Source organism: Malurus melanocephalus, unplaced genomic scaffold (genome assembly GCF_030028575.1).
Source record: "Malurus melanocephalus ecotype Western Australia unplaced genomic scaffold, MMel_1.1 scaffold_563, whole genome shotgun sequence".
Classification (NCBI taxonomy): domain Eukaryota; kingdom Metazoa; phylum Chordata; class Aves; order Passeriformes; family Maluridae; genus Malurus; species Malurus melanocephalus.
The window spans coordinates 395,453-419,431 of record NW_026623795.1 but is presented as its reverse complement, the minus strand read 5'-3'; the positions used below and the strand labels follow the sequence as shown (position 1 = coordinate 419,431).

Below are 23,979 nucleotides of genomic sequence, written 5' to 3'. Positions count from 1 at the left end.
CAACAGAAAAAAAAAAAAATCCCAACCCCACAAAAAAACCCCCCAAAACCCAAACCCCCCCCCCCCCCCCCAACAAACCAACCCCAAAATCTTCCTCAATTTTGAATAGTACTGTGAGTGTAGCAAGAGAATAAAAGCATGTGTTTGGGCAGTGGATAACAACAGTCTGGACACAGAACCCTACTAACAGGGCAAGATTATAATTTGGCACTGTTTTCAAAGACATTTGAGCAGTCATCTTTGTTCACAGACTTAAAAGTAGCTATGACAGTAGTTTTTCAGAGATATTGTCTTTATAAGGAATTATAGTTTTGAAAKTATTAATTATCACCTTATTGTACATACAGACTTACTAAGATGGTCTTGAAAATCTTGGTCCCATGAAGCAGTGGAATAGGGCCACTAAATTAAATGAGAACAAGAGCAATTCTGCAAGTATCTCATCACATTTAAAACATTACTTGAAAAGATATATTTATCTATTGGCTTACTCATGTGGAGGCCTGGGGTCATTCCATGAAGGTTTCACATTAGTTCTKCTGATGCCTATAAATGAAAATGTTTTTCGTGCATACCCACTGTAAAGTAGGACACTTAAAATTACTAAAATMATTTTCTTTCTTCATTGTATACATCTGCACAGGAAAAAGGAATATGTAAGTTTAAGTAGGTCTTAAAATTACCGTATTTTCCATAACACACTAATACTTGGAGCTCAGACACCATTAGATCATTGGCCTACCCCATGTATGAGARCAAAAGGGAAATTTCAACTAAGAAGGCACATAAGGATTGCAATTTTGCAAATGACAGGAAAAGCCCACTCTTCATCATGAGCAGGAGTTGTGAATATTTCCAATGCAAATTTGCAGTTTATACTACACAACTTTTCTGAGTTACCTCTGAGATTCATTAACCTTTAAGCAAAGACTGATCACCTTTTCAGATGTAATACTTAGAGGTATACTAAATGTTTATAGGGGGAAAGACTTAAAATATCCTGTAGCAACAAAAATATTCTTTTTCCTAATTTGTTTCAGGTAATGGATGACATGTTGATGAGACACTGATGAAAAAGAGGTCATAAAATTTCATCATCTTACTCCACTCCTGGGCCCTACTGCGTTCTTTATGCTAACCAGGTGCCTCAGGGTGAAGCCTTAGAGCAGGGTCAGGCAAGCAAGTCTCCAAACTGTGCATATGTGTGTGCTTACAAGGGTAGGGGAGCATAATGCATAACCCTTCTAACTTTTTTTGTGTGGATGCAGATGAAGCCTAGGGTTCCTTTAAGTAATCTGTAAATACTCTGCTCTCACATCTGTTGTGGCCAGGGACACAACTTTTATTTCTTTTTATTCACACCGAACTGTGGTTGTGCCTGCTACAGGATCTGTCTATAATCTGTGACAGTCACTGTTTTACTGCCCTGCCAGTCCAGCATCTTCACCTGGCTTGCATCTACCTTTGTGGCCCCTCCAGTCACATTTTCCTCTCCCTTCTCTCCTCCAAGGAAACCCTCAGATTTCGAGGAACAGCTTTTGACAGCTCAGAGTGAGCATAAACGTGCATGCATTAAAAATCAAGTTCATCTCTTAGCAGCAAAGAGATACTTGCACCTTTACGCAGGTGTCCACGGAAACTGTATCAAGGCATATGGAACCCCAATTTGGATCAAACAGATACTTCCTCTGTTTTCCGCTGTGAGGTAGCTTTACCTGAGCTATTAGAAATCTCTTTGCTGTAGCAGGCTGGTAGGAGTGCAAGAGTTTGACGTAAAAATGTACTTTTGCTGTCTTAGCCCAGTCCCGCTCAATGCCCGACGTGTGCACCTGTGGGGTCATCTGTGTGCACCTGTGGGGTCATCTGTGTGCCACCTGTGGGGTCATCTGTGTGCCACCTGTGGGGTCACCTGTGTGCACCTGTGGGGTCACCTGCGTGCCACCTGTGGGGTCATCTGTGTGCACCTGTGGGGTCACCTGCGTGCCACCTGTGGGGTCATCTGTGTGCCACCTGTGGGGTCACCTGTGTGCACCTGTGTGCCACCTGTGGGGTCACCTGTGTGCCACCTGTGTGGTCACCTGTGTGCCACCTGTGCGCCTCTCGCTGCTCTGCTCTGCCCCCCCGGCTCGGGCCCGATGGCAGCTGGCCCTGTGCAGACCGAGGGGCAGCTGTCACCGACCGGCCGGTTCAAGCAGCACCTTCCCCGCGCGTCCCCGAGCGTATTGGGGCTGTAGCTCCGCTCCGCACCGGGSTCTCCGGCGAGGAAGGGCGGCGGGAGCTGGAGCGGGAGCGGCCCAGCCTCAGCCCCTCCCCGCCGAGGCGCCCCGAGGCCGCTCCCACCGCTGCCGCTGCCGCCGGGCCCGGGCCGCTCTCGCCATGCAGCTCTGGGTGCTCCTCAGCCTGCTGCTGCCGCTGCTGCAGGAAGCGCTGCCACACGGTGAGCTGCCGCCCCGACGGGTCCCCACACTTGGCGAGGCGCCGCGGGCTCCCCTCTTTCCAGTCGTTCCCGCTGTGCCGGGACAGGAGCGGGAGCCATCGCGGGAGGGGGCGGCGGCGGGGCTCCCGTCCCGCTGGGCTGAGGCGCAGGGATGGCGGGTTGCTCGCATCGTGTGCAGCCAGCAAGTCTCGAAGCTTTCGGCCGAAAATGGGGGTTTGGGTTTTGGGGAGAGGCGTTCGCGGCAGCCCCGGCTGCTCCCACCGCCCTCTCTCTGTGGGATAAAACGATAGAGTCTGCGTCCAGTCCTGTGTGGCGCCTGAGGAGAGACAGTGCTGGACGTGGGACAGTGCTGGAYGTAATGCTTGGATTTAGAAAACAACCAAAAAAAAAAAAATTGATTTTGTGCGCCATTGTTTGATTGAGAGTACCGAGCTTTACTCTCAACTCCGCTTCRGGTTGTGAGAAATTCTTGATGGCGAAAGGCAAGTCTTCGGGAAGAGACAYTTATAACTCATTGACTTACATAGACTTTACCTAGGCAAAGGAGAGGCTCTTTCCCTYTTGCAATATGTGAATGAGTTTTTCACCATGGAGGGGCTTGGGGATCAAGGCCTGCTTAACCCGTGGAAGGGTTTGCAGAGAAATGAGAGGCAGGCTCTTAGGTGTGTGCTGAAAGGCGGAGAAGCAGCTACCAGAAGTAGTTCAAGAGGTCATAAGGAAAACATTCTTGTAAGAACATGGAAAAWTCTTCACCCTAAGAGCTTTTAAGCATAGAAAGAAGTTGTTGGAGGAGGCTGTAGAGTMTCCAGCCTTTGGGAAAGTTGGAGCTCAGCTGGACAAGGCTCAGAGCATCTGAACAGGGGTGGGAAGGGATTTCCAGAAGCCCTTTACAGTTTCTCTCACAACTGTGTGCAAAGGAATTGTGCTGTGGACCAGAGTGGTATGGGAGGCGATTTCCGCTGAAAAATCTGGTCTGGGAGTGTGTGCTACCACAAGTGTTTTTTTCTGTTTGAGAAGCAGACAATAAAAACACAGAAAAAGAGATGAGATGTAACTTRGGCAAAAGATTTCCCAAGCCTCTGTTTGTCATGTTTATACTGAAGTTTGACTGGGTGCTTCCTGCTCTACCATCCAGAAACGTAGCAGTGGAAGAAAGTAACCTGGCATATTTAATAAGAGTTTCTTGTCTAAAACTAAATGTAGAAGTCCTAATATATAATTGTAATTTCAAAATAGTCTTCCTAATTTAGCTTATATTAGTTTATGAACTAATGAAATATGCCCCTCAAGATTTTCAGTGTGTTTGGATGATTAAWTTTTTATTTGATGTACCAGAAATGATGTGTCCAGCTTGTCCTGTCACATTGGTTGTAATAACAAAGACTCTTTCCTCACATAGTAATCCTGCTGGTTAATTATATTTTGTGGTAACTTCACACTTAATTTTTTTTCTTGAAGGAAGAGTTCATCACTATTAATTGAAAGTTTTTTCAGTCTCTGATGGTGCCAAGATGTAGCATGGGGCCTGCCTTCTGGAATGGATATATCTGGTGTACAGTGACCATGATTCTGTTGTACTTGTGGGAGACCTTGCTTCTCAGGCTCTCTAGGYTGACACTTGAAGTTTAGGGGCCTTCTTGAGTTATTAACTGTGCAGGTGTGAGACCAGTGGAATATGCATGTGGATATAGGTGATGTCTCAAATGAAAAATGAATGTGCTTTAGGCTTATGTGACTAGCACCCATTTTGAAATTGTTGTGTGTGTGGTATTTGTGTGGACAAGGGGCAGACAAACATTAAAGGATAGGATGAGACAAATACCATGAACAGGGAGCAAAAGTGCTGCATGGTGTGTTTCTGTGACATGTGGATGCCTAGTCTGCTACTRTGATGTGCTGAGTTAGTAGGGACCCTGAATGCACTGTTGCAGCTGAAATTAGTACAGCACATCTTAGAACTGACATTAGGAACTGGTCAGATTTAGAAATGAGACATTTTCTCAATGAATATTTTTCTAAGTATTCATTTTATCAATTTTTAATAAGAAATGCTGCTGCACTGAAGCAGTGCAACATGAAATACTGCAACATAATTAAAACAGTGAGGACTCGGCATACATGTAGTGAGATGGTGAACTATCTCAAATGAAATATCTCAAATGTGGCGTATTCATGTACTTGCATGAATGGGCTAGTTTCCCGTTTCTTGGGAAAGTCTTGCAGATTGGGTAAGGAAATGGAGGGTTCTTGGTGATGGTTTCTGTGTTTCTGGAGGGATGGAATTGTGTGTCCTCTTTACCTTAGGTGATAACTGTCATAGAAAGATTTAATTCAGCTCTGACAGAAATCAGGATTGTGAAGTGCAGAAGTGATGGTGTCAGTAGATATCTGGGCACACTTCTAAGGGAGTGTTGGGAAGAGACATGGCCACAGCTTATTTGGAAACTCACCTCTCAGGAAGTTGCAACAGAGAGGCAGAACCAGGTTTTCTGTGTAGCAAGATAAAAGCTCCTCTGATGGTGTTTCCCAAAGTGCCCCTGCTGTCACCTGCAGGGGAATACAAGCTCAGGCAGACAAGGGTCTCACTGAGCAGCTGGGTGTGTGGTACAGGAGGAAAGTGTTCAGACTCACTGGTAGCTATAAAATGTGGAACAGAGGGAGCTTGTGTGGAGAGAAAAAACTTGGTCTTGAGAAAATTAAAACCAGGCTTCTGGCACTTAAAACTGAAAAGCTTTCATAGGGGAGTCTTTAAGAGTTTCTTAAAGGCAGAGTGTCAGGTGTGGCAGAGCACACAGTATGGGATGAAGCATTTCCTACGGGTGGGGTTGCAGGATCTGTGTGCCTTTGAAACAGTGCCAGGATCGAGGTTGACCGAAAGTAGTGGAAATGTCAAAGAGTAGTTTGAACAAATCTGAATAGGGTTTGATGGGAAAGAAAAATGAAAAAGGATGGCTGAACCAAGGCTTTTGTGCTGCTACAGACTAATCTGGAAAATTCAACAAGCAATTGGAATGGCCAATTTGAAATGGGAACCCTTATTCAAAAGGCTTATCAGGTCTTTTGATGGAACATAGGGCACAGTAGTGTGATGGAATTCCACTAAGAGGGAATAGTTTACCCAAGGGACAAGTGGCAGAAGAAAACTTTCGTGTTAAATCTGTTTCCTGGTGGGTTTTAGTGGCAAAAATCATCTGGGCTGAAACACCAGCCCTGTGGAGAACCAATCTGGTAACTGGCTACCCAGTATGTAATGACTGCTCTGTTACTAGAGGTGCAGCAAGGACTGGATAGAAAAGCAAAAGGAAGAATAATTTCCCCTCATGTAGGCTGGGTCATACACATCAGGGTGTGGTGCAGAGTACAATTGTTTCAATGCCACAAATAATGATGACTTKGAGCCACTACTCAAAGAGCCCCTGAGAAGAGCAGCAATTCTTGACTTGATCTGGAGTAGTACTCAGGTAATTGGATTCAGATGCTGCTATGAAACAGCCAGACTTAAGTTTTAATATTCTTGCAGGAATAATAAAAGCCAAGGAAACCACTGATGTGTTCAGTTTTGGAAGGGGGAATTACATAAGATGGGGAGGCTCCTTGGCTCACATATGGGTTAAATATAAAAGCCAGAATACAGCAGACAAAAAGAGTTTGAGAAACAGCTTACAAAAAGACAAAACCAGCCATAAATCCTTTTTCTTGTTCTGATGGGGCAGGGAGACATGGCTGTAGCATTTTTATGGCTGGTAGGAATGGGGATAAGAAAGAGCATCTACAGAAAGTAAACATTTATCTGTTTACATCCATGTTCACTATGGAGGTGCTTAGAGAGGTTTTAATGGAAAATGGTGACATGATAAGCATAGAAGAATCTTTGAATGCAATATCCTTTGAAGCACAGCAATAGGAGATTCTGAGACAGAATTTTTCTCTATGGGGAGAATCATTAGAGGACATCTCAATAGTATGTCAAAAGAATCAGTGTTAGAGAAAATAAGCATAAAAAAGTATCTGTCAAAAGAAAACTGTYGGTAAAGGATTGTAGAATGATCTCTCAGTTTTGAAAGATTGGACAATGAAAATGGGACTTCAAATTCTGTGTTGGCACATGCTAAGTAACACAAATTGGTCTAACTTAATTTGTATATGCCTCAATGGGTTTCTACTTAGGACCTTTTAGCCAGTAACTCCTACATGGGAAAGTGATCTTGGAATTACACTTGATCATTCTAAAAAAAGTCAGCTCCTAATATTGCTGTCTTGAAAAGTAATGAGCTGTTTAGACAGGAAGGGAGACACCATTAATATGTACAACTGGATTTGAGCACACCTTGAACCTGGTATACAGTCTGCTTTTGTGTTCTTTCCATTACCCAAATGTGGTATAGCTGAACTGTTGTATGCTTATTCTTACCAGGAACAATTAAACAGAGTGGGACTTGTCAGACTGGAAAGAGTATGAGTCAAAACCACTCAAGTTTTTGTAAAAGTGTTGGAGAAGCATGGATATTTATTTATTTATTTATTAAAAAAAAAAAAACAAAACAACTAGAAGGCATCTAGTGTTTGTATGCAATTTGTGTTATTTTGAAAACTGACCATACAGATTAATGAAGGAAAACATGCAAGGACTGTATAATAAAAAAAAAAACCCAAAAAACTACTCCAAACAAAACTAGCCAAACACAATATAAAGAAGATGACTGTGGTTCACAGATCTTGAGCTAAAGGTTTTTGGTAGCTTAGGAGGGTAGTATCAAAGGAGGAGAAATGGTTGCCCTGTTCCCTGATTGGCATCTGACACTAGGTGTTGTCGGTGCAAATTTTGGTCTGACCCAAATGTTTCAAATGTATTGCAAGGTGAAAATGCTAGGACTCCCTGGTTTTTAAATTCGTGCTCAGAAAACACCGTGCCATTTAAAAGAAATATGTTGTACATCAGCCTGGACTTGAAGAAGTCAAAGCTGACRCAGTGCAAGGTGTCCAACTGGGGTTTGAGGAGTGTCATGGGAGCCATCAGTGGCAGGAATCTGGAAGTTCATACTGGCAACTGGTACAAGTTTTAATTCATGATGGGTATACAGCAGGGCTGTTTTTCATTCCACAGGGAGCTTGTGGATCGATTTGAACAGTGAAATACCTCAGCATTTCTATGTGAAAAACAAGAACTAATTGTCAGGTGCAGTTAGCAGAGTTTCTAGTGTCCTGCAAAAGTAGTTTTAGACTTGTCTCACAAAAGAGCTCTGCTTCCTGATGTCAGTTAAAGCTGGATTTTTTTTTTCCTTAGTATTTGAGACACAACACTTTTTCGTTCTGTTTCCTTTGTTTGTAAAGGCAACTGGACACCCCTGTTGTCTCTAGGAGATAATGAAATATCTCATTGCTTGTCTCAAAAAAGATTCTGTCTTCATCTGGACTGCCAAAATAAATGGCTTTTACGGAGAAATTATGACTTAAATAGCACCTTCAAGTGACGTGTCATTTGCATTTCAATAATTACTGTAAACTCAGAAAACTGCATCTCTATCAGTATTTTCTAAATTGTAGTGAAGTTCTGCACTTGCCAGTTCTTCGTGTGTCCCTTAGGTTGGAGTGGTGTGTAAGAGGTTATGCAGAATTGATGGGCACATGACATGAACGTGGAGAGCTCGTGTAACATTGTGTCCTGCATGGCAGTGCCAGGAGGTGGAAATGACATAAGTGGCAGGAGTTAGAAATGCTGTACTTCTTTCCCTAACCATTTATAAAATTTTCATACCTTGCATATTTCTCTGTTTATRTAAGTATAGATTTTCCACATGTTGTTGAAAGATCTCTTTCCTTTTTCCCCAGGAAAATGGGTCATGGCAGACTTCAAAAAGTTATGGAAATTAACTCTTCCTACGTTTTATCCATCTCTTCTAGGAAGGACAAAACTTCCATTATTCTCTGGGATAATAAGGAAGGTTGTTTTTTTCCAGAAAGTCTGTATAAACTTCTTCTAATTTTCTTTATTTTTATCAGTTATTGGACAGCCTGTGAAGAGTAAACGTCCAAAAGAACCAGGGGAAAACAAAATTAAGCCCGTTAACAAGAAAGTAAAACCCAAAACTCCCAAAATGAAGGAGAGAGAATCTGCAGACTCCTCTTTGAAGYCCCAGTCCATACTGACACAGGTGATGGATAAAGGTCATTTCCAGAAACTAGCTGCCACTTTAAACCTGTCTGCAGGACAAAGCTTAGAACTGCGATGTAAGGGCAGTAATGTTACTTGGAACTATCCTTCRTATTTAGACACCTTTAAAGACTCCAGACTCAGGTAAGCTATTTTTCTTTTTTTGGAGGAAAAAAACTCCAGAATATTTTTCCCCTACTGCTTTCAACACCACTGGTACTTTTGTTTGTTTGTTCATTTACATTTTTACAATCAACATGTTCTATCTAACAGTTTTTGATGTCCACAAAAAGGCTGAGCAACGCTTAGTCATTACCAATTGCCCTGTGATTTGCACTGTGGGAGTCTTACAGCATGTGAACTGTATTTCCTTCAGATAAATCTAAAATACAGATGATGTTCACCATTGTGCTCCAGCCACAAAAAGGGAACCACATTAGGTTGGTCCAAAGGAAAACACTGAAAATGTGTGAGTGTTTATGTCAGATGCTCACTATGGACTCKGTTGCTCTACAGAGACTTGCAGCTGGTGGGTGTACTGGTTACTAATGTGACTGCCACCTGAGGCAGTACAATTAATTTTCTGARGAGACTCAAACCCGCATCTCTTAACTAGCAAAAAAACCACCAGCCTCCATGCCATGGAGCAAGTGAAGCAGTGGTTCAGTCACAGTTGCCTTTGTGTGCAAAAGGGAAATGCAGGGTTTGTGGTGTGTCAGAGTTTATTGCTGAGGAGTGTTACTTTAAGTCAAGGAAAGCTTTTTCTTTTGTCTTGTGGCATCTTAATGAAAACCTTATGAAGATTTGTTAGAGGAAGAAGAGGAACTGAGGGCTCCCTCCCTTTCTCTGCCCCACCATCTGAGTGTCCTGTTGTTCTGAACATCGTTTCTGAGACTCCATACATTGTTTGCCCTCCTGGTGTTTGGGAGAGTACACATAGCTAAATGTAGATTAAATGTAGTAATTTAGTTCTGTATTAGAAAGAGGAGGGACATATAAGGAGCTTAATAAATAAAATACCTGTCTTCCACAGGTATTTTATTGCCATGAGTACCATTTGTTTTCACTGTCTGTTTTATGGAGACAATGAACCATTGTGAATAATACCCRAAGAAAGAACTGTATGGAGTATTTCTTGGATTATTAGGTGAGAGGAGCATGGAGGTATGAGTCAATATGTCAGCCTCTCTTGTCCTGTTGTTCCTAAATTAAGTACAAGAATKTATGCTCTCTCTAAGTAACTCATGTTATATGAATCTCAGTGATCTATTTCACTTATTTACAGGTGTGATGTTACCTTAAAATTACTCCCAGTGAATTATTTTTTTAGATACATTCTTTTCCTTTCTGCTTCTCTTTCCAAAGAGGAGTGTTGATGAACAGTTACATGCTGTGATCTCTTGCACGTCCTCTTGTAATTCATCAGACAGTTCTCTCTGCATTTATTTGCTTGTCTCTTGGTGGCTGGAGAGTTCAAGGACTACCCTGGCTCAGTGCAAGGCTTCTGTCACAGCAACTTACAGCAGCAGGCTGATTCCTGCTGTGGGTTTATCGCAGGGGTGTCTCTCAGAAGATCTTGTGGCCGATTTAAACTGCTGCTGGTTATTTTGCAAGAAATACTGTTCTATCCAGTTTTCTTTCAGTAGGTGGCGTTTATTAGCTGCAGAACAGACCTGGCCTTCCAGCAGGCCAGAGCTGGATGTTGCACATCAACAGGGAGTATGTGTGTACAAGGTGGTGGTTGTTCTCAAGTCTATCTTAATGTTTTGTGCAATTGCAAATAGATAGCTGGCATGCTTTGGTCCTGTAGACCTCCAGGCCACATTATCTGAGTATCAGCAGCTGGCACTGAAGAGGCCAGGCCAATATTCAGAGTTTTTGGAGAAGAATTGGAATGCCTCTTCATTAGTTATTTGACTACCTATTCCTCTCGTGAAATTAAGTGTTCTCTGTTGATGCATGTGGGACAAAATACAAGAAATTGAGATAGTTTGGGAAAACAAAAAAACAAAACAAAACAAAAAATGTATGGCATGATTGTGTAGTTTTCTGTTTTCCAGTTTGAAGTAGTTTGGGATCCTGTTGCCTCAGCAATTTACCTTTCTGTTCTCAGTCAAGGTCGCAGTAGTATTTTAACCATACAACAGAAGTTGGTAACACCACACAAAATAAATGCTATAAAACATTTTGACTGGGTAGATATAGCTTGCCTGAGTATTTATTTTCTTTTAGAAGTATTTAAGGCTTATACTTAAGGATCTGTATTGAAATATAATTGTCATTGCTTTTTGAAATAAGTTATTAAAGCAGTAGGGCTKCATTTGGCTTAATGAAARTTTTGAATGCCAGCAGAAGATCCTWRAATTAACAAGAGAAATTGAAAATGTAAATTAAAAGCAGATTTCAGAGTCACGGAATAGTAATAATTTATGGACACAATGACTGCAGAATCTTATGCAGTGACATTTCCGTCACATTTTTAACATGGCTTTGGTAATTATCTCAAGGTCTTTGCTTTGTGGAATGTGAAATTTAGAATTTCTGTTCTGTGGTTTTAGAAAGCTTTGATGGAGTTTAACTGGCAGTACCATAAAGATACCATGTTACTTACTTAGCTCAGTTGGCAGTGGTTCGTTAGGGAGCTGGCACCAGAAAAGGTCATCAAATCCATGATCTTTTAAGAGGAGCTTATGCAAGACCATACACCAAACATCAACTGCAATAAATTTTTAAAATTTTATGAATATATTACCTTCATTATTTTAAAACAAAATTATGAATATAGGACAGAGGGGGGAAATTCAGAAAAATTATTAGCAAATAATAATGTACAGCAGAAATAGTTTAATCATCTAGGTAGATACATGCCAGTATCTTCTAACATTTTTTGTACCTGAAGACCAAGAAGGTAATCCCTTCATTACCAGTGAATAAGGTGTGGGGTGAAACCCAAGCTAATTAACTGGGCTGGGCTTTTTTTTTGCCTTAGATTTACATGAAAGTCTTGCTGGAGCTGGGACACTGGTGCAACCAGAATTGATGGCAGCAGTAGGGGGAAGTGATGGGGGCATGAGGAGGTGATGGAAAATGAAGAAGGAGTGGGTTGGTGTTCCAGAGGAAAAATGAAGAGGAGGAGGGACAATGGTGGTGAGATCCCTTCCGTTGCTGGGGACTAATGATAACTGCAATTCTTTTGTTCATTTTAATGTCCCTATAGCAACAGACACTCTGGCATCCAATACTTTTCCATTACATAATAGAAGGGATGTGCAAATTCAACTACTCTGGCATTTTGTTTTGCAACTAGTTAAATTTGACATCAATGTAATGTGTTTTCTATGGGTGTTTGCAAAAAAAAAGTGGGGATAGAAGCTGGATGTTTTGCCTCCATGCCACACTTACTATGTTTTTAACTCATATGGTAAGGAAAATACTGGGGGACAAATATGCCTTTACCAAGGAGAAAGATTTTAATTAGAAAAGCTATTTCTGTAGTATTAGTGGCTATGCTTTCATTGAATTTGTTCTTGTAGCCATAGTTTACACCTGGTACATAAAATCTTTTGCTTGCTGTACTAGAGAGTCTCAGCTTTTAATAGATCTGGAGCTGTTACATGTGCTAAAATTATCATATCTGAGGGAGGGAGAGATGCCGAGTGAAAAGAGGAGGAGGAGGACTCCGGCTGTTTCTTGCTGAGATGGAGCAGAAATTCTGCCTTTCCACTGTTACAGCTGGAGTACCTAACAGTACACATTGAAATAATTTACTGAACTTTAGAGACTGTAGCATGCAATGCAACTCTGGGGAGAAAGCTTGAATCATGCAAACATGGGTCCCAGCTTAAGGACCAACCAGCTTAATAGCTTGTTTCAGAACTTCAAAACTATCCTGTTATYTGTAATGCTCTCTTGCTTTGTGCAGCACATAAAAGTATTTATGTCTGAAAATTCTGTGTGCTCACTGAACTGCCCAGAAACATTGRTGATGTTAACAGTCAGAGGTTGTTCATGCACCCCCAGTACAGAAGGGCTGGAATGCTGTTTTGTAAGACATTTTTGTGCATAACAAATTAATGATTGGAGGCTCACCCAGAAACTGGATCTAYAACATATGAGAGGGATGAAAATAAAAATAAGGGCAGGCACAGTTTCCCTTTACTAAAGCTTTATTACAGAAAGCTGCTCTAGATGAAAGCAGTCTGACTGCACACARTCTCTGCACTGCCTGACTTGGAGCATAAGTCTCTCCCTTGCTGAACACCAGMTGCATTTAACTCTGTCTGATAAGTTATCCCACGTGAAATGGAACTGCATTTAACTCCATCTGATGAGTAAACTCACATGAAATGGAGCTGCTCTGGTGGAAGAAGCTGGGGCAAACAGCTGAACATGGATGACATGTACATTTGTGTGAGCGGAGGGTGTCTGGACAGGAGCACTTTCACAAATATTGAGGARACCGGATGTTGTAGGGGGCAAAACTGGGCAGAAATTAGACTGCTTTCACTGAATGCAGACTCCCACGGGCTTAGTGGGACATCAGTTGTGCTCATGTGTATAACTGAATTTCATTTTGCTGCTTGTGCTTTGAAGTCTGAAAGCTAGGGATTTTTTTTTTTCTTGTGTAAAACAGTGAGATGTTATGTTCCTGTCCTAGTGAGCATGTGTTTGAGATAAGCTCTCTTTTGTCAGTATGAACRCAGCTGCTTGAGAGCAGTTTGGTAGCTCTTTGAGTGAGGCTATATACACTGTCTTTTTAGCTGCTCAGTGTGGCATAGTTTTCTGGCAAAGATCTTATGAACTGTAAATAACCAAAGTTTAATAGCCTGAAAGTRGGGACTAAAATTTTGGACTACTTTTCTAGTTTCTTTAAACAGTCTTGTAATATTTGTATATACAACATTTTTGCTTTGTGATRTCCACAGCACAGCAAAGTTTTGGCTTCTGAGTCAGATTTCCCACCATCTAAAATAGTAATGAAATAGTAATGAAATGCTAGAAATATTGGTCAGCTGCAGGACTTACCAATTGTTATTTACTTTATAGGCCTGTTTTGTCTGCTTAATATGGTCTTGTCTCGAGTTTTGACACTTCCACTCTCATTTGCCAGGTTTTGTTAGTGCATGTTTGTGGATGACTACTGTGCTAGGTTATTTCTATTGATTACTGCGTAGCTTGTTCCCAGTTAAGAAGAACACACTGTACAATAATTAATTAACTCTGACCTTATTTTTCTGYCTGTTGGGATTTCAAGCTATAACTCAGTGTCTGCRTTAAAGATTAGAAGCAAAAATGTTCTGGTATAATAGTTTCTCTGTATTGTTAACATTTAGTACTTGATCCTTGGAAAACATTTTATTCTGATGTGGTCATATAGCCTGTAAAATGTGAACTGTGAAACTCAATAGTACGTGCTAAGACATGTTTTGGATTTATCTTTTCTTCCTGTTGGGTATGATACACAGCACGTTCTCTCGGAGTAGGAAAATGAATAGGAATCTCTCAAACATTACCCAAAAACGGAAGATAATTTACAATGTAAGGAAGTGTAAATATGAAAAATGGAAAGGCTAGTGCACCATAATTATATGGTTTTAAAAAGTGGAATCAGACAAGGTTGTGTAGGCAGGCACATCAGTGGATGGGAAATGTGATTTGCCTATTTATTGAGCCAGTCCTCAAAACTGCCCTGTGRTGGATCCAGGTGCTAATGGTGTCTGAGGGCTTACGTGGAAAACATAATTCTGAGTTATCTGTKTTTGAAGTGAGTATTTGGTGTTTTTTTTAATCTCTAAGCTGCTTGTCCAACTGAAGGCTGAGTGTTGGTTACATGAGCTGTTGCTTGTCATTGCTGGTAGCTGTGCAAACCGCTAGCAGAGCCTGGGGAGTCAGAGCTTTTGGGAAGCACACACAGCTGAAGTGGTGGCCTCTGTTTAGGCARTTATTCTGCCTGCAGTGGAGAGTTAAGCAAAACAGAGCATTTAGAGTACACAGTACACTCAGGCATGTTTACAGTACTGCTCAGTGATGAGGTGTTTTAGAGGACAAAAATTTCTTCAAAGATGCTAATCCCAGAAGGAAATTATTCAGTCAGGTATCTGCCTTACAGAATAACTGCCGCATTAATAAAAAGAAATGGGAGGATAATAAAAACCCACAGTTGAATGAGAGCTGTTTAGACTTCATGCAAGCTSTGTATTTGTCCAAATCCAGTTTAAAACAGTAAAAATAAGTTCCTTGTCAAATGCTAAAATTGGAAAAATCGTTCCTGATTTGGTTTGAAAAGAAATTAYCTTGTAATTCAGTGTCTTGTGAAGSAAGGCAGGARCCCTTGATGTCCTAGATGCACTACCATGRAAGGTGGCTGGTTGAAAAGAACATTTTTAAAGGTCAGAGCAGCAGCAGACTACATCAGTACTGCCACATGGCTGTGCTGAYGGGGTTCTTTGAGAACTGGTACTCTCAGGCCATCACTTTTGCAMTCTATCAAAAGTAAACACAGCAGACTGCCAACTACAACACCATCTGTCTGCAAGAAAGAGCCAGGAAAGTAAACCTTAAAATACAAAAAAAAAACAAACCAAGATGAGACTATAGCTGCTGGATAGGACATTTGCCCCTTAGAAAAATTGTCAGTGTCTATGTATRTGTCTACATATTTATAAATAGTTGCACATTTGCAAATGTCAGTCCACTGAGAGGTGTACCTGGGAAATTCAGGAGACGGAGGGAAAAAAAACCAAATGAAGTCTGAGATATTCCCACAGACTGAATTTTATGTAGGTAAGTGATGGCACTGCCAGTAGGCCTCAATCAGTTCTCGGGGTCATTATTTAAATGGCTGAGGGATGAGAAGGAAACTCCAGTGAAGTGACTTAGGGCAGAGGAGTAGGTGATGCAAAATGACTTCACTTGCAGGATAAATCCAAGCTGAGCTAGCAGCTCTTGTTGGTGTTTGCAAATGGAAACTTGGACCAGTTAAACATTCGTAAAGCATTCACATTGAAAGCAGGCACAAACTCTCAATGGAGTACCTGCTACTACTTGTGAATTATCTTTGTTGGATACTGTTGAAGCAGTGCTACAATATTTAAAAAGGACTGAGATGAATGTGGATTCACTTGTAGCGTGAAAAAAGGGCTATACATGGACAAACTGGGACTAAACACAGATGAACATATTGACTAGAACAGTCACAGCCCAATTTCAAAATGGAGACTTGAAGGAATGCAAGAAGGAACTGTACAAGGCAAAACCTTGCAAGCTCTCATATGTAGTTTAGATCAATAAAATTACTCATGTAAACAGTCTCTGCCGGAGCAAAAGGGAAAGTTGGAAGAGAGCTCTGAAAGTGAAAAGTGGGTCAGTTGCAGAGAAAGAAAAAAAAATCAGAAGTGGAAATGAGCTGACAGAAATGTACAAGGAAATACTTCTGTGCTTGCTTATGCCTTTTGTTTTATTTTTCCACAGCATAAAACAGCTTGACAGGTCTAGTCAGCTGATCCTTGCAAACTCCACTGCAGCAGACACAGGTGAATACAGCTGCTGGCTTCAGCTGTGCAATGGTAACAAATGCAGGAAGGATGAGACTAAAACAGGGTCAACATACATCTTTTTCACAGGTAATTAACTCACTGGAGGATTATTAAYGGAAATATATTTGCTAGTAAGATGGGAATAAAGCTACATCAGCAATTCCACTGTTGAGATTTTACTTCCACAATTTTCCACAATCTTTTGTTAGTGCATGTTAAGGGAAACAGTACTGGTAGGCAGAAAATTACTTGYTTAGTTTGACTGTTTTGAGTACATTTTCCCTATGAATTATGCAAAATGTGTACCCAAAGTAATGCAATGAAAAGAATGTACCTTCAAAAATAGTAACACACTTTGTAAGGATTTGCTACAAAACAAGTATAAAATGTTTTATTTTTGAAAATGTGTCTTGATAAAAAAAATAAATCCATGCAGAAGATTTGTTTTRTCACAGCATTCAGATGATCCCATGGACTCTTCTCCATTACCACTTTATTTCAGTTACCTGCACTGCCTTAAAAGTCTTGACCTTGCTGACCTTAGTAAGGCCACAGTTTCTCCCAGAAGTCAAAATAGCATGTTGAGAGGCAAAACACTCTTCAAGTACGTGTGTTGTCCCCCAGAGCCTGTGCACAGTTTATTGCTACTTGRTACAATAGAGCTGAAATCAAATGGGTCATTTTTTCTTCTGAAAACCATTCMGAATGGTAAAACAAACTTCAGTGCCTGATTAGAGCTAAAGTATTCATGGCTAKAAAATRTTTTAGCACAAAATGTTAATATAGRATTGTTTGCAATACATTTTGGAGCTAAATTGGACCATGAGTGCCTAATGTTTTCAGAATGCATTCCTTTCGAAAGGCTGGAATAAACRTTTCAGTCAAGTTATTACGTAAATGCTTATGCTAGAAAGAGGAATTTCAGCTTTATATTTCTAAGGAGCATGCCAATTCTGGAAATACTCTTTAACTGTAACACATTGTGATTCTAATGGCACTAAATACTTCATCTGCTTAGGACAATAAATCAAACATTTTGCCTAAAAGTTTAGGTATAAAAGGTCTGTAGCTTCAAAAGGTATCTTTTTCTAGTAGTCGGGATGCTGATAAATRTTTGGAAGCTTACTCAAAGAAATTCCAAAGATTTTCCTAAGGTTTAAAAAATACTTTGTTTTTATTTTCAACTTAATGTTTTTAAATGCGTGCTGTTTCTTTACTTTTGCATGTATATATTAAAATTAAGCCAAAGCTTTTTGCTTTAAATGATGCTTGCAGCTATTTTCTCTTGTSAAATGTATTTCCTTTTCTTTCTGTTTTGCCAAGATGTAAATATTTCTGTWACTATGTCAACTCTTTTGCACAGACAAAGAGGAACTTTTTGTACCTACTCCTGGTTATTTTGAGATTGTCTACCTGAACCCAGATAAACCTGCAGTCATTCCATGCCGTGTTACTACACCTTCAGCTAAAGTGACTCTACACAGGGAATTTCCAGCAGAAGAAATTGAAACAGATGGAACTGATATTGTTTATGATGCAAAGAAGGGTTTTATCTTCCAGCACCCTACTTCTAATCATAAAGGTATTGTCTACTGCAAAGCAGAGTCACAGGGAGCACCTCAGATTTCCATCAGATACCACCTACTATATGTGGAAGGTAGAGTGCAGCTTTCTATATGCTTAAACTGACTCTTCTGCTGACATTAAGATAATAATTTTATTTAMATTTTTTTAATAGAAGTAATCTAATCAGAGTTTTAAAATCATGATCAAAACCATATGTGRTAGAGCGTTGTAGGTTTAAATTCCAGCAGTTCCCTAGTTTAGAGGAGAAAGTTGCAGGTGTAAAMCACCTGTTGCATTAAGCAACCTGAGTCAAAAATTGACTCAATTTCATCAGTGTATTTTACTTTAGCAGCCTATTTTCTGTTTTTAAACATTTTGTTTCAGTTCCCAAGGGCCCACCCTCAGCCACAATAGCAGCATCATCCAGTAGAGCCGCTCTCAGTGACAGAGTTCAAGTCGTCTGCACAGTCCTTGGGGAGCCAGATGTGGATGTGAACTTCAGGTGGCAGTACCCAGGGCAAGAGGTAAGAGGTGGCCCTGCCTGAAGCGGTTTGTTCTTCATGAAGGCAGCACTTCAAGTTCCATTCAGTGTCTAGATTTTGGAGCAAAAATTCTTTCAGGTTGTGGTGTCTGCCTCTTGCTAGTTCAGGCATGCTGGCAGGAGGAGGTACCATGCCTCATTTGAACTTCAGCCTATCTTTCCCTCATAATCTAGAAGTAGCATAGGAATGAAGCTGGAGAGCTCTACCCCTGCTAGGAAAAACCAAATTCAGTAAAGCTCACTTTTCCCTCAGTTTCCATTCCAGAGATATGTGGTCCCTGGCAGCATTTCCAAAGAAAGCCTTAGACAGGGTGATTTCCAAAGAAAGCCTTAGACAGGGTGAAAGCCAACCAACATCAGGAGGCTATTCTAGGGCAAGCCACAAGGTCCTCTGATGCCTCTCTATTTGATAACCTTTCCTTCTCCATGGCTTGGTTGCATGAATCATCCCAGCACAGAATTTTTAAACCTAATTGTTGCCCATATCCAGAAGCAGAATCTGCACCGGCCCTGCCTCTTCTKAAAGAATCCACAGGAAACACAGAGTGAATCTGTGGTCTCTCYTCTTGCCCAAAATAAGATGTGTCTGACTAGCTTCACTGAGGGTCCCCTCTCTTCTAACTCTAACCACCCTGACCTATTACAGCAGGAGCTCGTTTCTTAATCAGCCTCATCCCTATTGCTGTTTATCCTAATCAGACTAGGAGCAGAGGAMGGACTGCTGGAAGATGGGACCTTTCACCAGGGAAAAGAGATCTTTTGTGACTGGAGAGTTGGCATTGTATCCTATTTGCCAGCTCTTCTGGTGCTGGGTTGCAAAGGATAGTGCAGAGCTTGCTAATAAGATTAATTTATCAGCACTGGCCGCCTTGGGACAGCAGACAAGTAATTTARCAGCAGAGATAATTGCTTATGTGAGTGATTTGAGTTCAGTGCTTACTAGGCCTGAGGAGATTCAAGTGTAAGGCCCCAGAAGTTTGCAGTAGCCATTCAGCCATAGATTGTGGTGTTTAGCTGTCACAGGAAGGTGTGTGTCTCCTCAGGGGGACAACAGTAAGAGCGAGTGAGCACAAAAGGGATTTGAACTGTTGGTGAGAGCACTGGGCACGTAGAACCAGCACTTCACTTAGACGTTAGCTTGTCCTTTCACTCTCTYTATCTCCCTCCACCCAGCCTTTTCTGGAAGGGGAGAAATGCTCCTGTTTGATCACATTAGCTTTGTTGATTGATATGCTTTTCCATTTTTTGTTTTGTGTTGGTTTTTTGGGTTTTTGTTCAGCTCCATTATCTGTTTATTGGACTGTAATAACTGGCTAGACAAACCCCATTTTTGTCTTTTGTAACCAACTGTAGTTACCAAGAACAACAATTGAAGGAATTAAATTCTAGAYTCAGCTTGGCCTTCCAAAACTCTGTATCTTGTTAGAGCCCAGCCTCGTTTTGCATCTTTCCCAGGCAGCCCCAGGCCTGCTTTGCTGGCTGTTTTTGGCCCAGCTGTTCCCAGTGGTGTTCTACAGCACCTGATRCCTGCTGGCATTGTGCATGTTTACACCTCTCTAGCTAAACATGCAGATTATCTCCCTTGTTTGCTATGGATACAAGAGCTGCAGTGCAGGGCACACGTGGTGTCAGCAGAAGACTCCACCCTCTCACTGCACCCACCTACRGGGGTGAGAGAGGCTTTGGCCTGTGGCCTGCATCTGCCCCTGAAAGGGCTGATGTGCTTATTCACTGGAGTGAACAGTCTCAGCTCCAGCTGTGCCTGGGGATAGGGAGGGGAAAGTTGTGTTTGGGTTTCTGCCCCAACAAAAGGATCAAGTAAATGTCACAGTAGAAGCATGTTTGTATGCTTGTTGGAGGCTTAACATTTACGAGTGTTCACATACTTGAAAAAGGTGGATGGAGGGAGAAGAGACAAGGACCATCAGTGATGCTGGTCATATAGACTTTTTTGTGCAAGAAAAAKGACAGGACTGACAGGGTTCCAACATTTACCAGATGTTTCCATTCATGCTGCTGCTTTCAGTGCTGGGAGCTCAGTGATAGTTTTGTCCCACACCACAACATCCTGCAGCTGGCCTCTCACCTATTGCTCGATTCCTAAGCAGAAGCAGCACATTAATCCCMCCTTGTCCCTCGGTACACTGCCTTATGGAGACCCTCATTTCATCTCTGCAGTCACTAACCTCTCCCTCTTCTTTTTTCCCTCGTGTTTTTTTTTCCCTGCTTCCCCTTGCCACTCCCTGGCAGTTGTGTTTGTTCATTCACCTGCTGTGAATGCATACAGATCCACCCTTAATCTGATTGTGTGAAACAGGCTTCAAAGCAGAAGGCAATTAGTTTGAGGAAAAATGGACTAGCAAGAGGCCAACCAGRCAAACAGGGTCCACCTTGCACAGCCTTTACCTTCACTTTCAGTAGGATCAAGGAAGTTCCACTCGCTATATTTAAGAACTAAATTAGACTTGAATTAATTGTGCAGTAGTACTTGATTGCACTTTATTTTCAGGTTTGTTAAGTAGCTATTTACTTTTAAAGGTTTAAGAATTTCTATGAYATTTGAGCTGTCAAATATTTCTTATTTTTTTTATTTTTTTTAAAGCTGGTAATGCCTGCCACTTCCTAGGCATTCCCTGATTGCACTGTGACTCATCCCTAAGTTTCAAGAAGACTGGTAGCTGCCTTTGTACTGTACATTTTGCAAGTGTGAGATTGTAGCTTTGATGCTACATAAGTGTCTAACTTACCCTATTACTACATTTAGCTTAAGCCTTGTAGCATTCATATTGGTAAATGGTTAATCCACCTATTTCATGAAGCAAGGGAAGATGGTTTCCAAGCAGAAACTTCTCTCTTAGTTTTATCCCAGTATCGGTAAAGTAGAAGCCAGTGTGCTTTAAGCTGCTGACTAGCAGCAGATGGTTTTTGGAAGAGACTGCCTTAATCTATCTTTGKGCCAATTCCTCTTTTCCACTATGTTGTGACATTCTGAGGTGCCAGGCAGTGCGACTTCATAAATATGAGTCCATTAGAGAATTACCTTATAAAAAAAAAGCTAGTTGTTAATAATAAAAAAGCCCCCAAAAGTATTTTTTTATCTGAACGTGAAGGGGGTTTTGTATTTTTGGCTTTGAAGTTTCACATACATTTTGGAAAACAGAATGTGAGGATTAACTTTAAAGTATTTGACAATTGTTACTGTTTGTTTGTATGTTATCTAATATAGTGTTTTCTAAAACTAGAGGAGGAATTAGTTTTCAACATGTGACAGCTATTTGCTATGTTAAAAGAGAACTAAAGCTCAGTCAACTGCCTACCACTGCTGCCTTGTTTTTGAGACATGCTGAAAGTCTGAARATGAGCTCACACATCTGTCCCAATACCTCACCTATTTGATCAGGTACCCAAATACAACCTTAATAAGTGGCCTAAAACTCAGCACAGGCACGGGCTCCAGGCAGAGCTTTGGCAAGCCTGTCTCTGATGTAAAGATACACAGTACCTGTGCTTGGAGTGGAAGAGCCATTGTGTTCTCCTTATTTGGCATAACTTATTGGTACATCAGTATTTAATGCAGGAATGTTGCTGCAACTGCCAGACACCTTCAGTTTCCTCACTTAGGGCTGACTTTTGATATAGGCTCCTACTCTTCAGCCTCTTGCTTCAGGGTTTGATGGGGTGGTGTCACTAAGTATACTTTGCAGAATCACCTATTTTATGTGGGTGGGTTGTTTTTGTTTTATTTTTTAAGCAGTATGAGAGGCCTGTGATTATTCAAAACTTCTGGAGATTGATAAACAGAGGAATTGGACACACTACAAGAATCTCAAAGAGTGTTCTTCTCATTGAGGATTTTGAAGCCATAGATGCTGGAAACTACGTTTGTATAGCTCAGAACCTACAAGGACAAACAACAGTAGCTACCAAAGTTGAACTAAAATGATAGGAAAGACTACTGGATGTGGACTGACCTGAATATTATTTGACATTATAGCCATTCATTTTCTTTATTAATGTTTAAATGAAGCTTCTCTCTCACTGTTTCTTTTTATATGTCAATGCTTTCCATACTGACTAGCTTGACAGGCCACAACAGAGCTCACTATGACTAGCACTAGTCAGTTATGAGTTAATGAAACTACTACGAAGCAATAAAGTTTAAGTCTGAACATGCATAGGGTGTGTGCATATTTAGAAACAGGTGCTCTTTGGGCTTCCTTTGCAGATGGTCTTTTCCCTTAGACTCTTGCATGAGGTCAACCCACCGTGTGGAACGTGCAATTTTAACATTAAGAATACTGTATGTATTGTTTAAAACAACAACAAAAAAAAACCTAGAAAAGCCTTGTTACAAAATTAGCCAATAGCAGYTGTTTATTTTGCAAGAATAATTAATCTCTGAACATTATGAAAACATAAATGTGTGTGTACTTATTTTCATATACATGTAAAGATATAAACACAAATAAAATTTTCTCTCCTGTTGAAGATTAATACTCAGTAGCACCTTAATATATATTTAATATCTCCAGAGACTTGTAAGCAKTTGGGTATGCTGGATTTTCCTTTTGTTGTTGCATTCTTACAACCTTTTAATATGTAGCTTACGTAGTAGCTTACTCTTCAATAGATGTATGATGYTGTGTTTACTAAATTATGTAGCAAATTATGGCTACTAAAGGTAAACTTGCATTTATTTATATATTAACATTTACAGAAGAAAAAAAAAAGCAAATGTAACATTAGAATAATGTTCAGGTTTACWGCAAAATCTCTTCTTAGGTTAATAAAAGTTCAACTTGATTGTATTAATTTACTTAGGAGAAAAGATGTTTTCATTTACACAGAACTATGTGTGGATAAATAAGCCACTGCTTCTCTCACCCTGTGTTTAGTTACTAGTACAGCGGAAGAACTTGCCAGAGGAGAAGGTAAGAACTTGGTAACAACATTGTTGGACATTTTGGCAATGCTTTTGTTCTAGTCTCAAGCACCAAATGTATGTAGACTAGAACTTTCAATACAAATCTACTCCTTAGTAGTGAAATGACAAAAACAAATTTAATTTTATTTACAAGGCATGTGAAAACCAGCTTTTTCTGAGCATACAAGGAAGCAAAGCAGGAGCTGGTCCCTTGGTTGCACACTTCGATCTCTCTCAGCCTGCGTTTGACTAAATCTTTCTTCTGGTGAAGGCGTGGCATAACCTTGTGCTCCACATAATTCAGATCTTTGAGCAGAGGTCTGCAGCACTGTTTTGAGTAGTGACAGCTCTGAGTGCTAATGTAAAAATTGCAGCTTCCCAATAAAGTCAATAATATGATTAGTAGGGTAGCTAATGAAAACATTAAASAAACTTGCTGAATGGTTTTTCTTTAGCATGCAGGAACTTAAATCAGTTTAACTGATAAGAGAAATACCCATGGTAAAGACTGAAATGGTTCCATGCAGGTCTCATGTAATAGGCTACATGGAGAACATTCCTAAAGAGCTTTATCATCTCTGGCCTCTGAAAACAAATATCTACAAAAAAAAAAAAAAAAAAAAAAAAAAAAAAAAAAAAAAAAACCAAAAAAAAACATAAAGTAACTTGAAAGGTGTTAATAGGCAAAGTTCATCTGTTAAAATGTAATCCAAATTACTAAGTAGATAATACAATTTCATAGTAATACCTAAAAAAGGTCTTTGTACCTTTTTTTTTTTTTTCCAGGGGGAAAAAAATGCCTGTACCAATTTTTTTTATTGTGAA

At 40.5% G+C, this 23,979-nt stretch overlaps 1 protein-coding gene across 3 annotated transcripts; it reads left to right on the top strand.

Annotated features, from left to right (window-relative positions):
- The first annotated feature begins 2,326 nt into the window (after positions 1 to 2,326).
- Positions 2,327 to 23,770, top strand: PDGFRL (platelet derived growth factor receptor like). 3 transcript variants are annotated; one of them, XM_057382301.1, is made up of 6 exons: positions 2,327 to 2,437; positions 8,438 to 8,732; positions 16,059 to 16,210; positions 17,487 to 17,705; positions 18,074 to 18,213; positions 21,982 to 23,770. In XM_057382301.1, the coding sequence occupies exons 1-6, from the start codon at positions 2,377 to 2,379 to the stop codon at positions 22,171 to 22,173; spliced, it is 1,059 nt and encodes a 352-aa protein (XP_057238284.1). In that variant the 5' UTR covers positions 2,327 to 2,376; the 3' UTR covers positions 22,174 to 23,770. The 3 variants fall into 3 exon arrangements, with proteins under 3 accessions (XP_057238284.1, XP_057238283.1, XP_057238282.1); XM_057382300.1 differs by having other exon boundaries at positions 17,487 to 17,780; positions 21,985 to 23,769; XM_057382299.1 differs by having other exon boundaries at positions 17,487 to 17,780; positions 21,982 to 23,769.
- Positions 23,771 to 23,979: the final 209 nt, after the last annotated feature.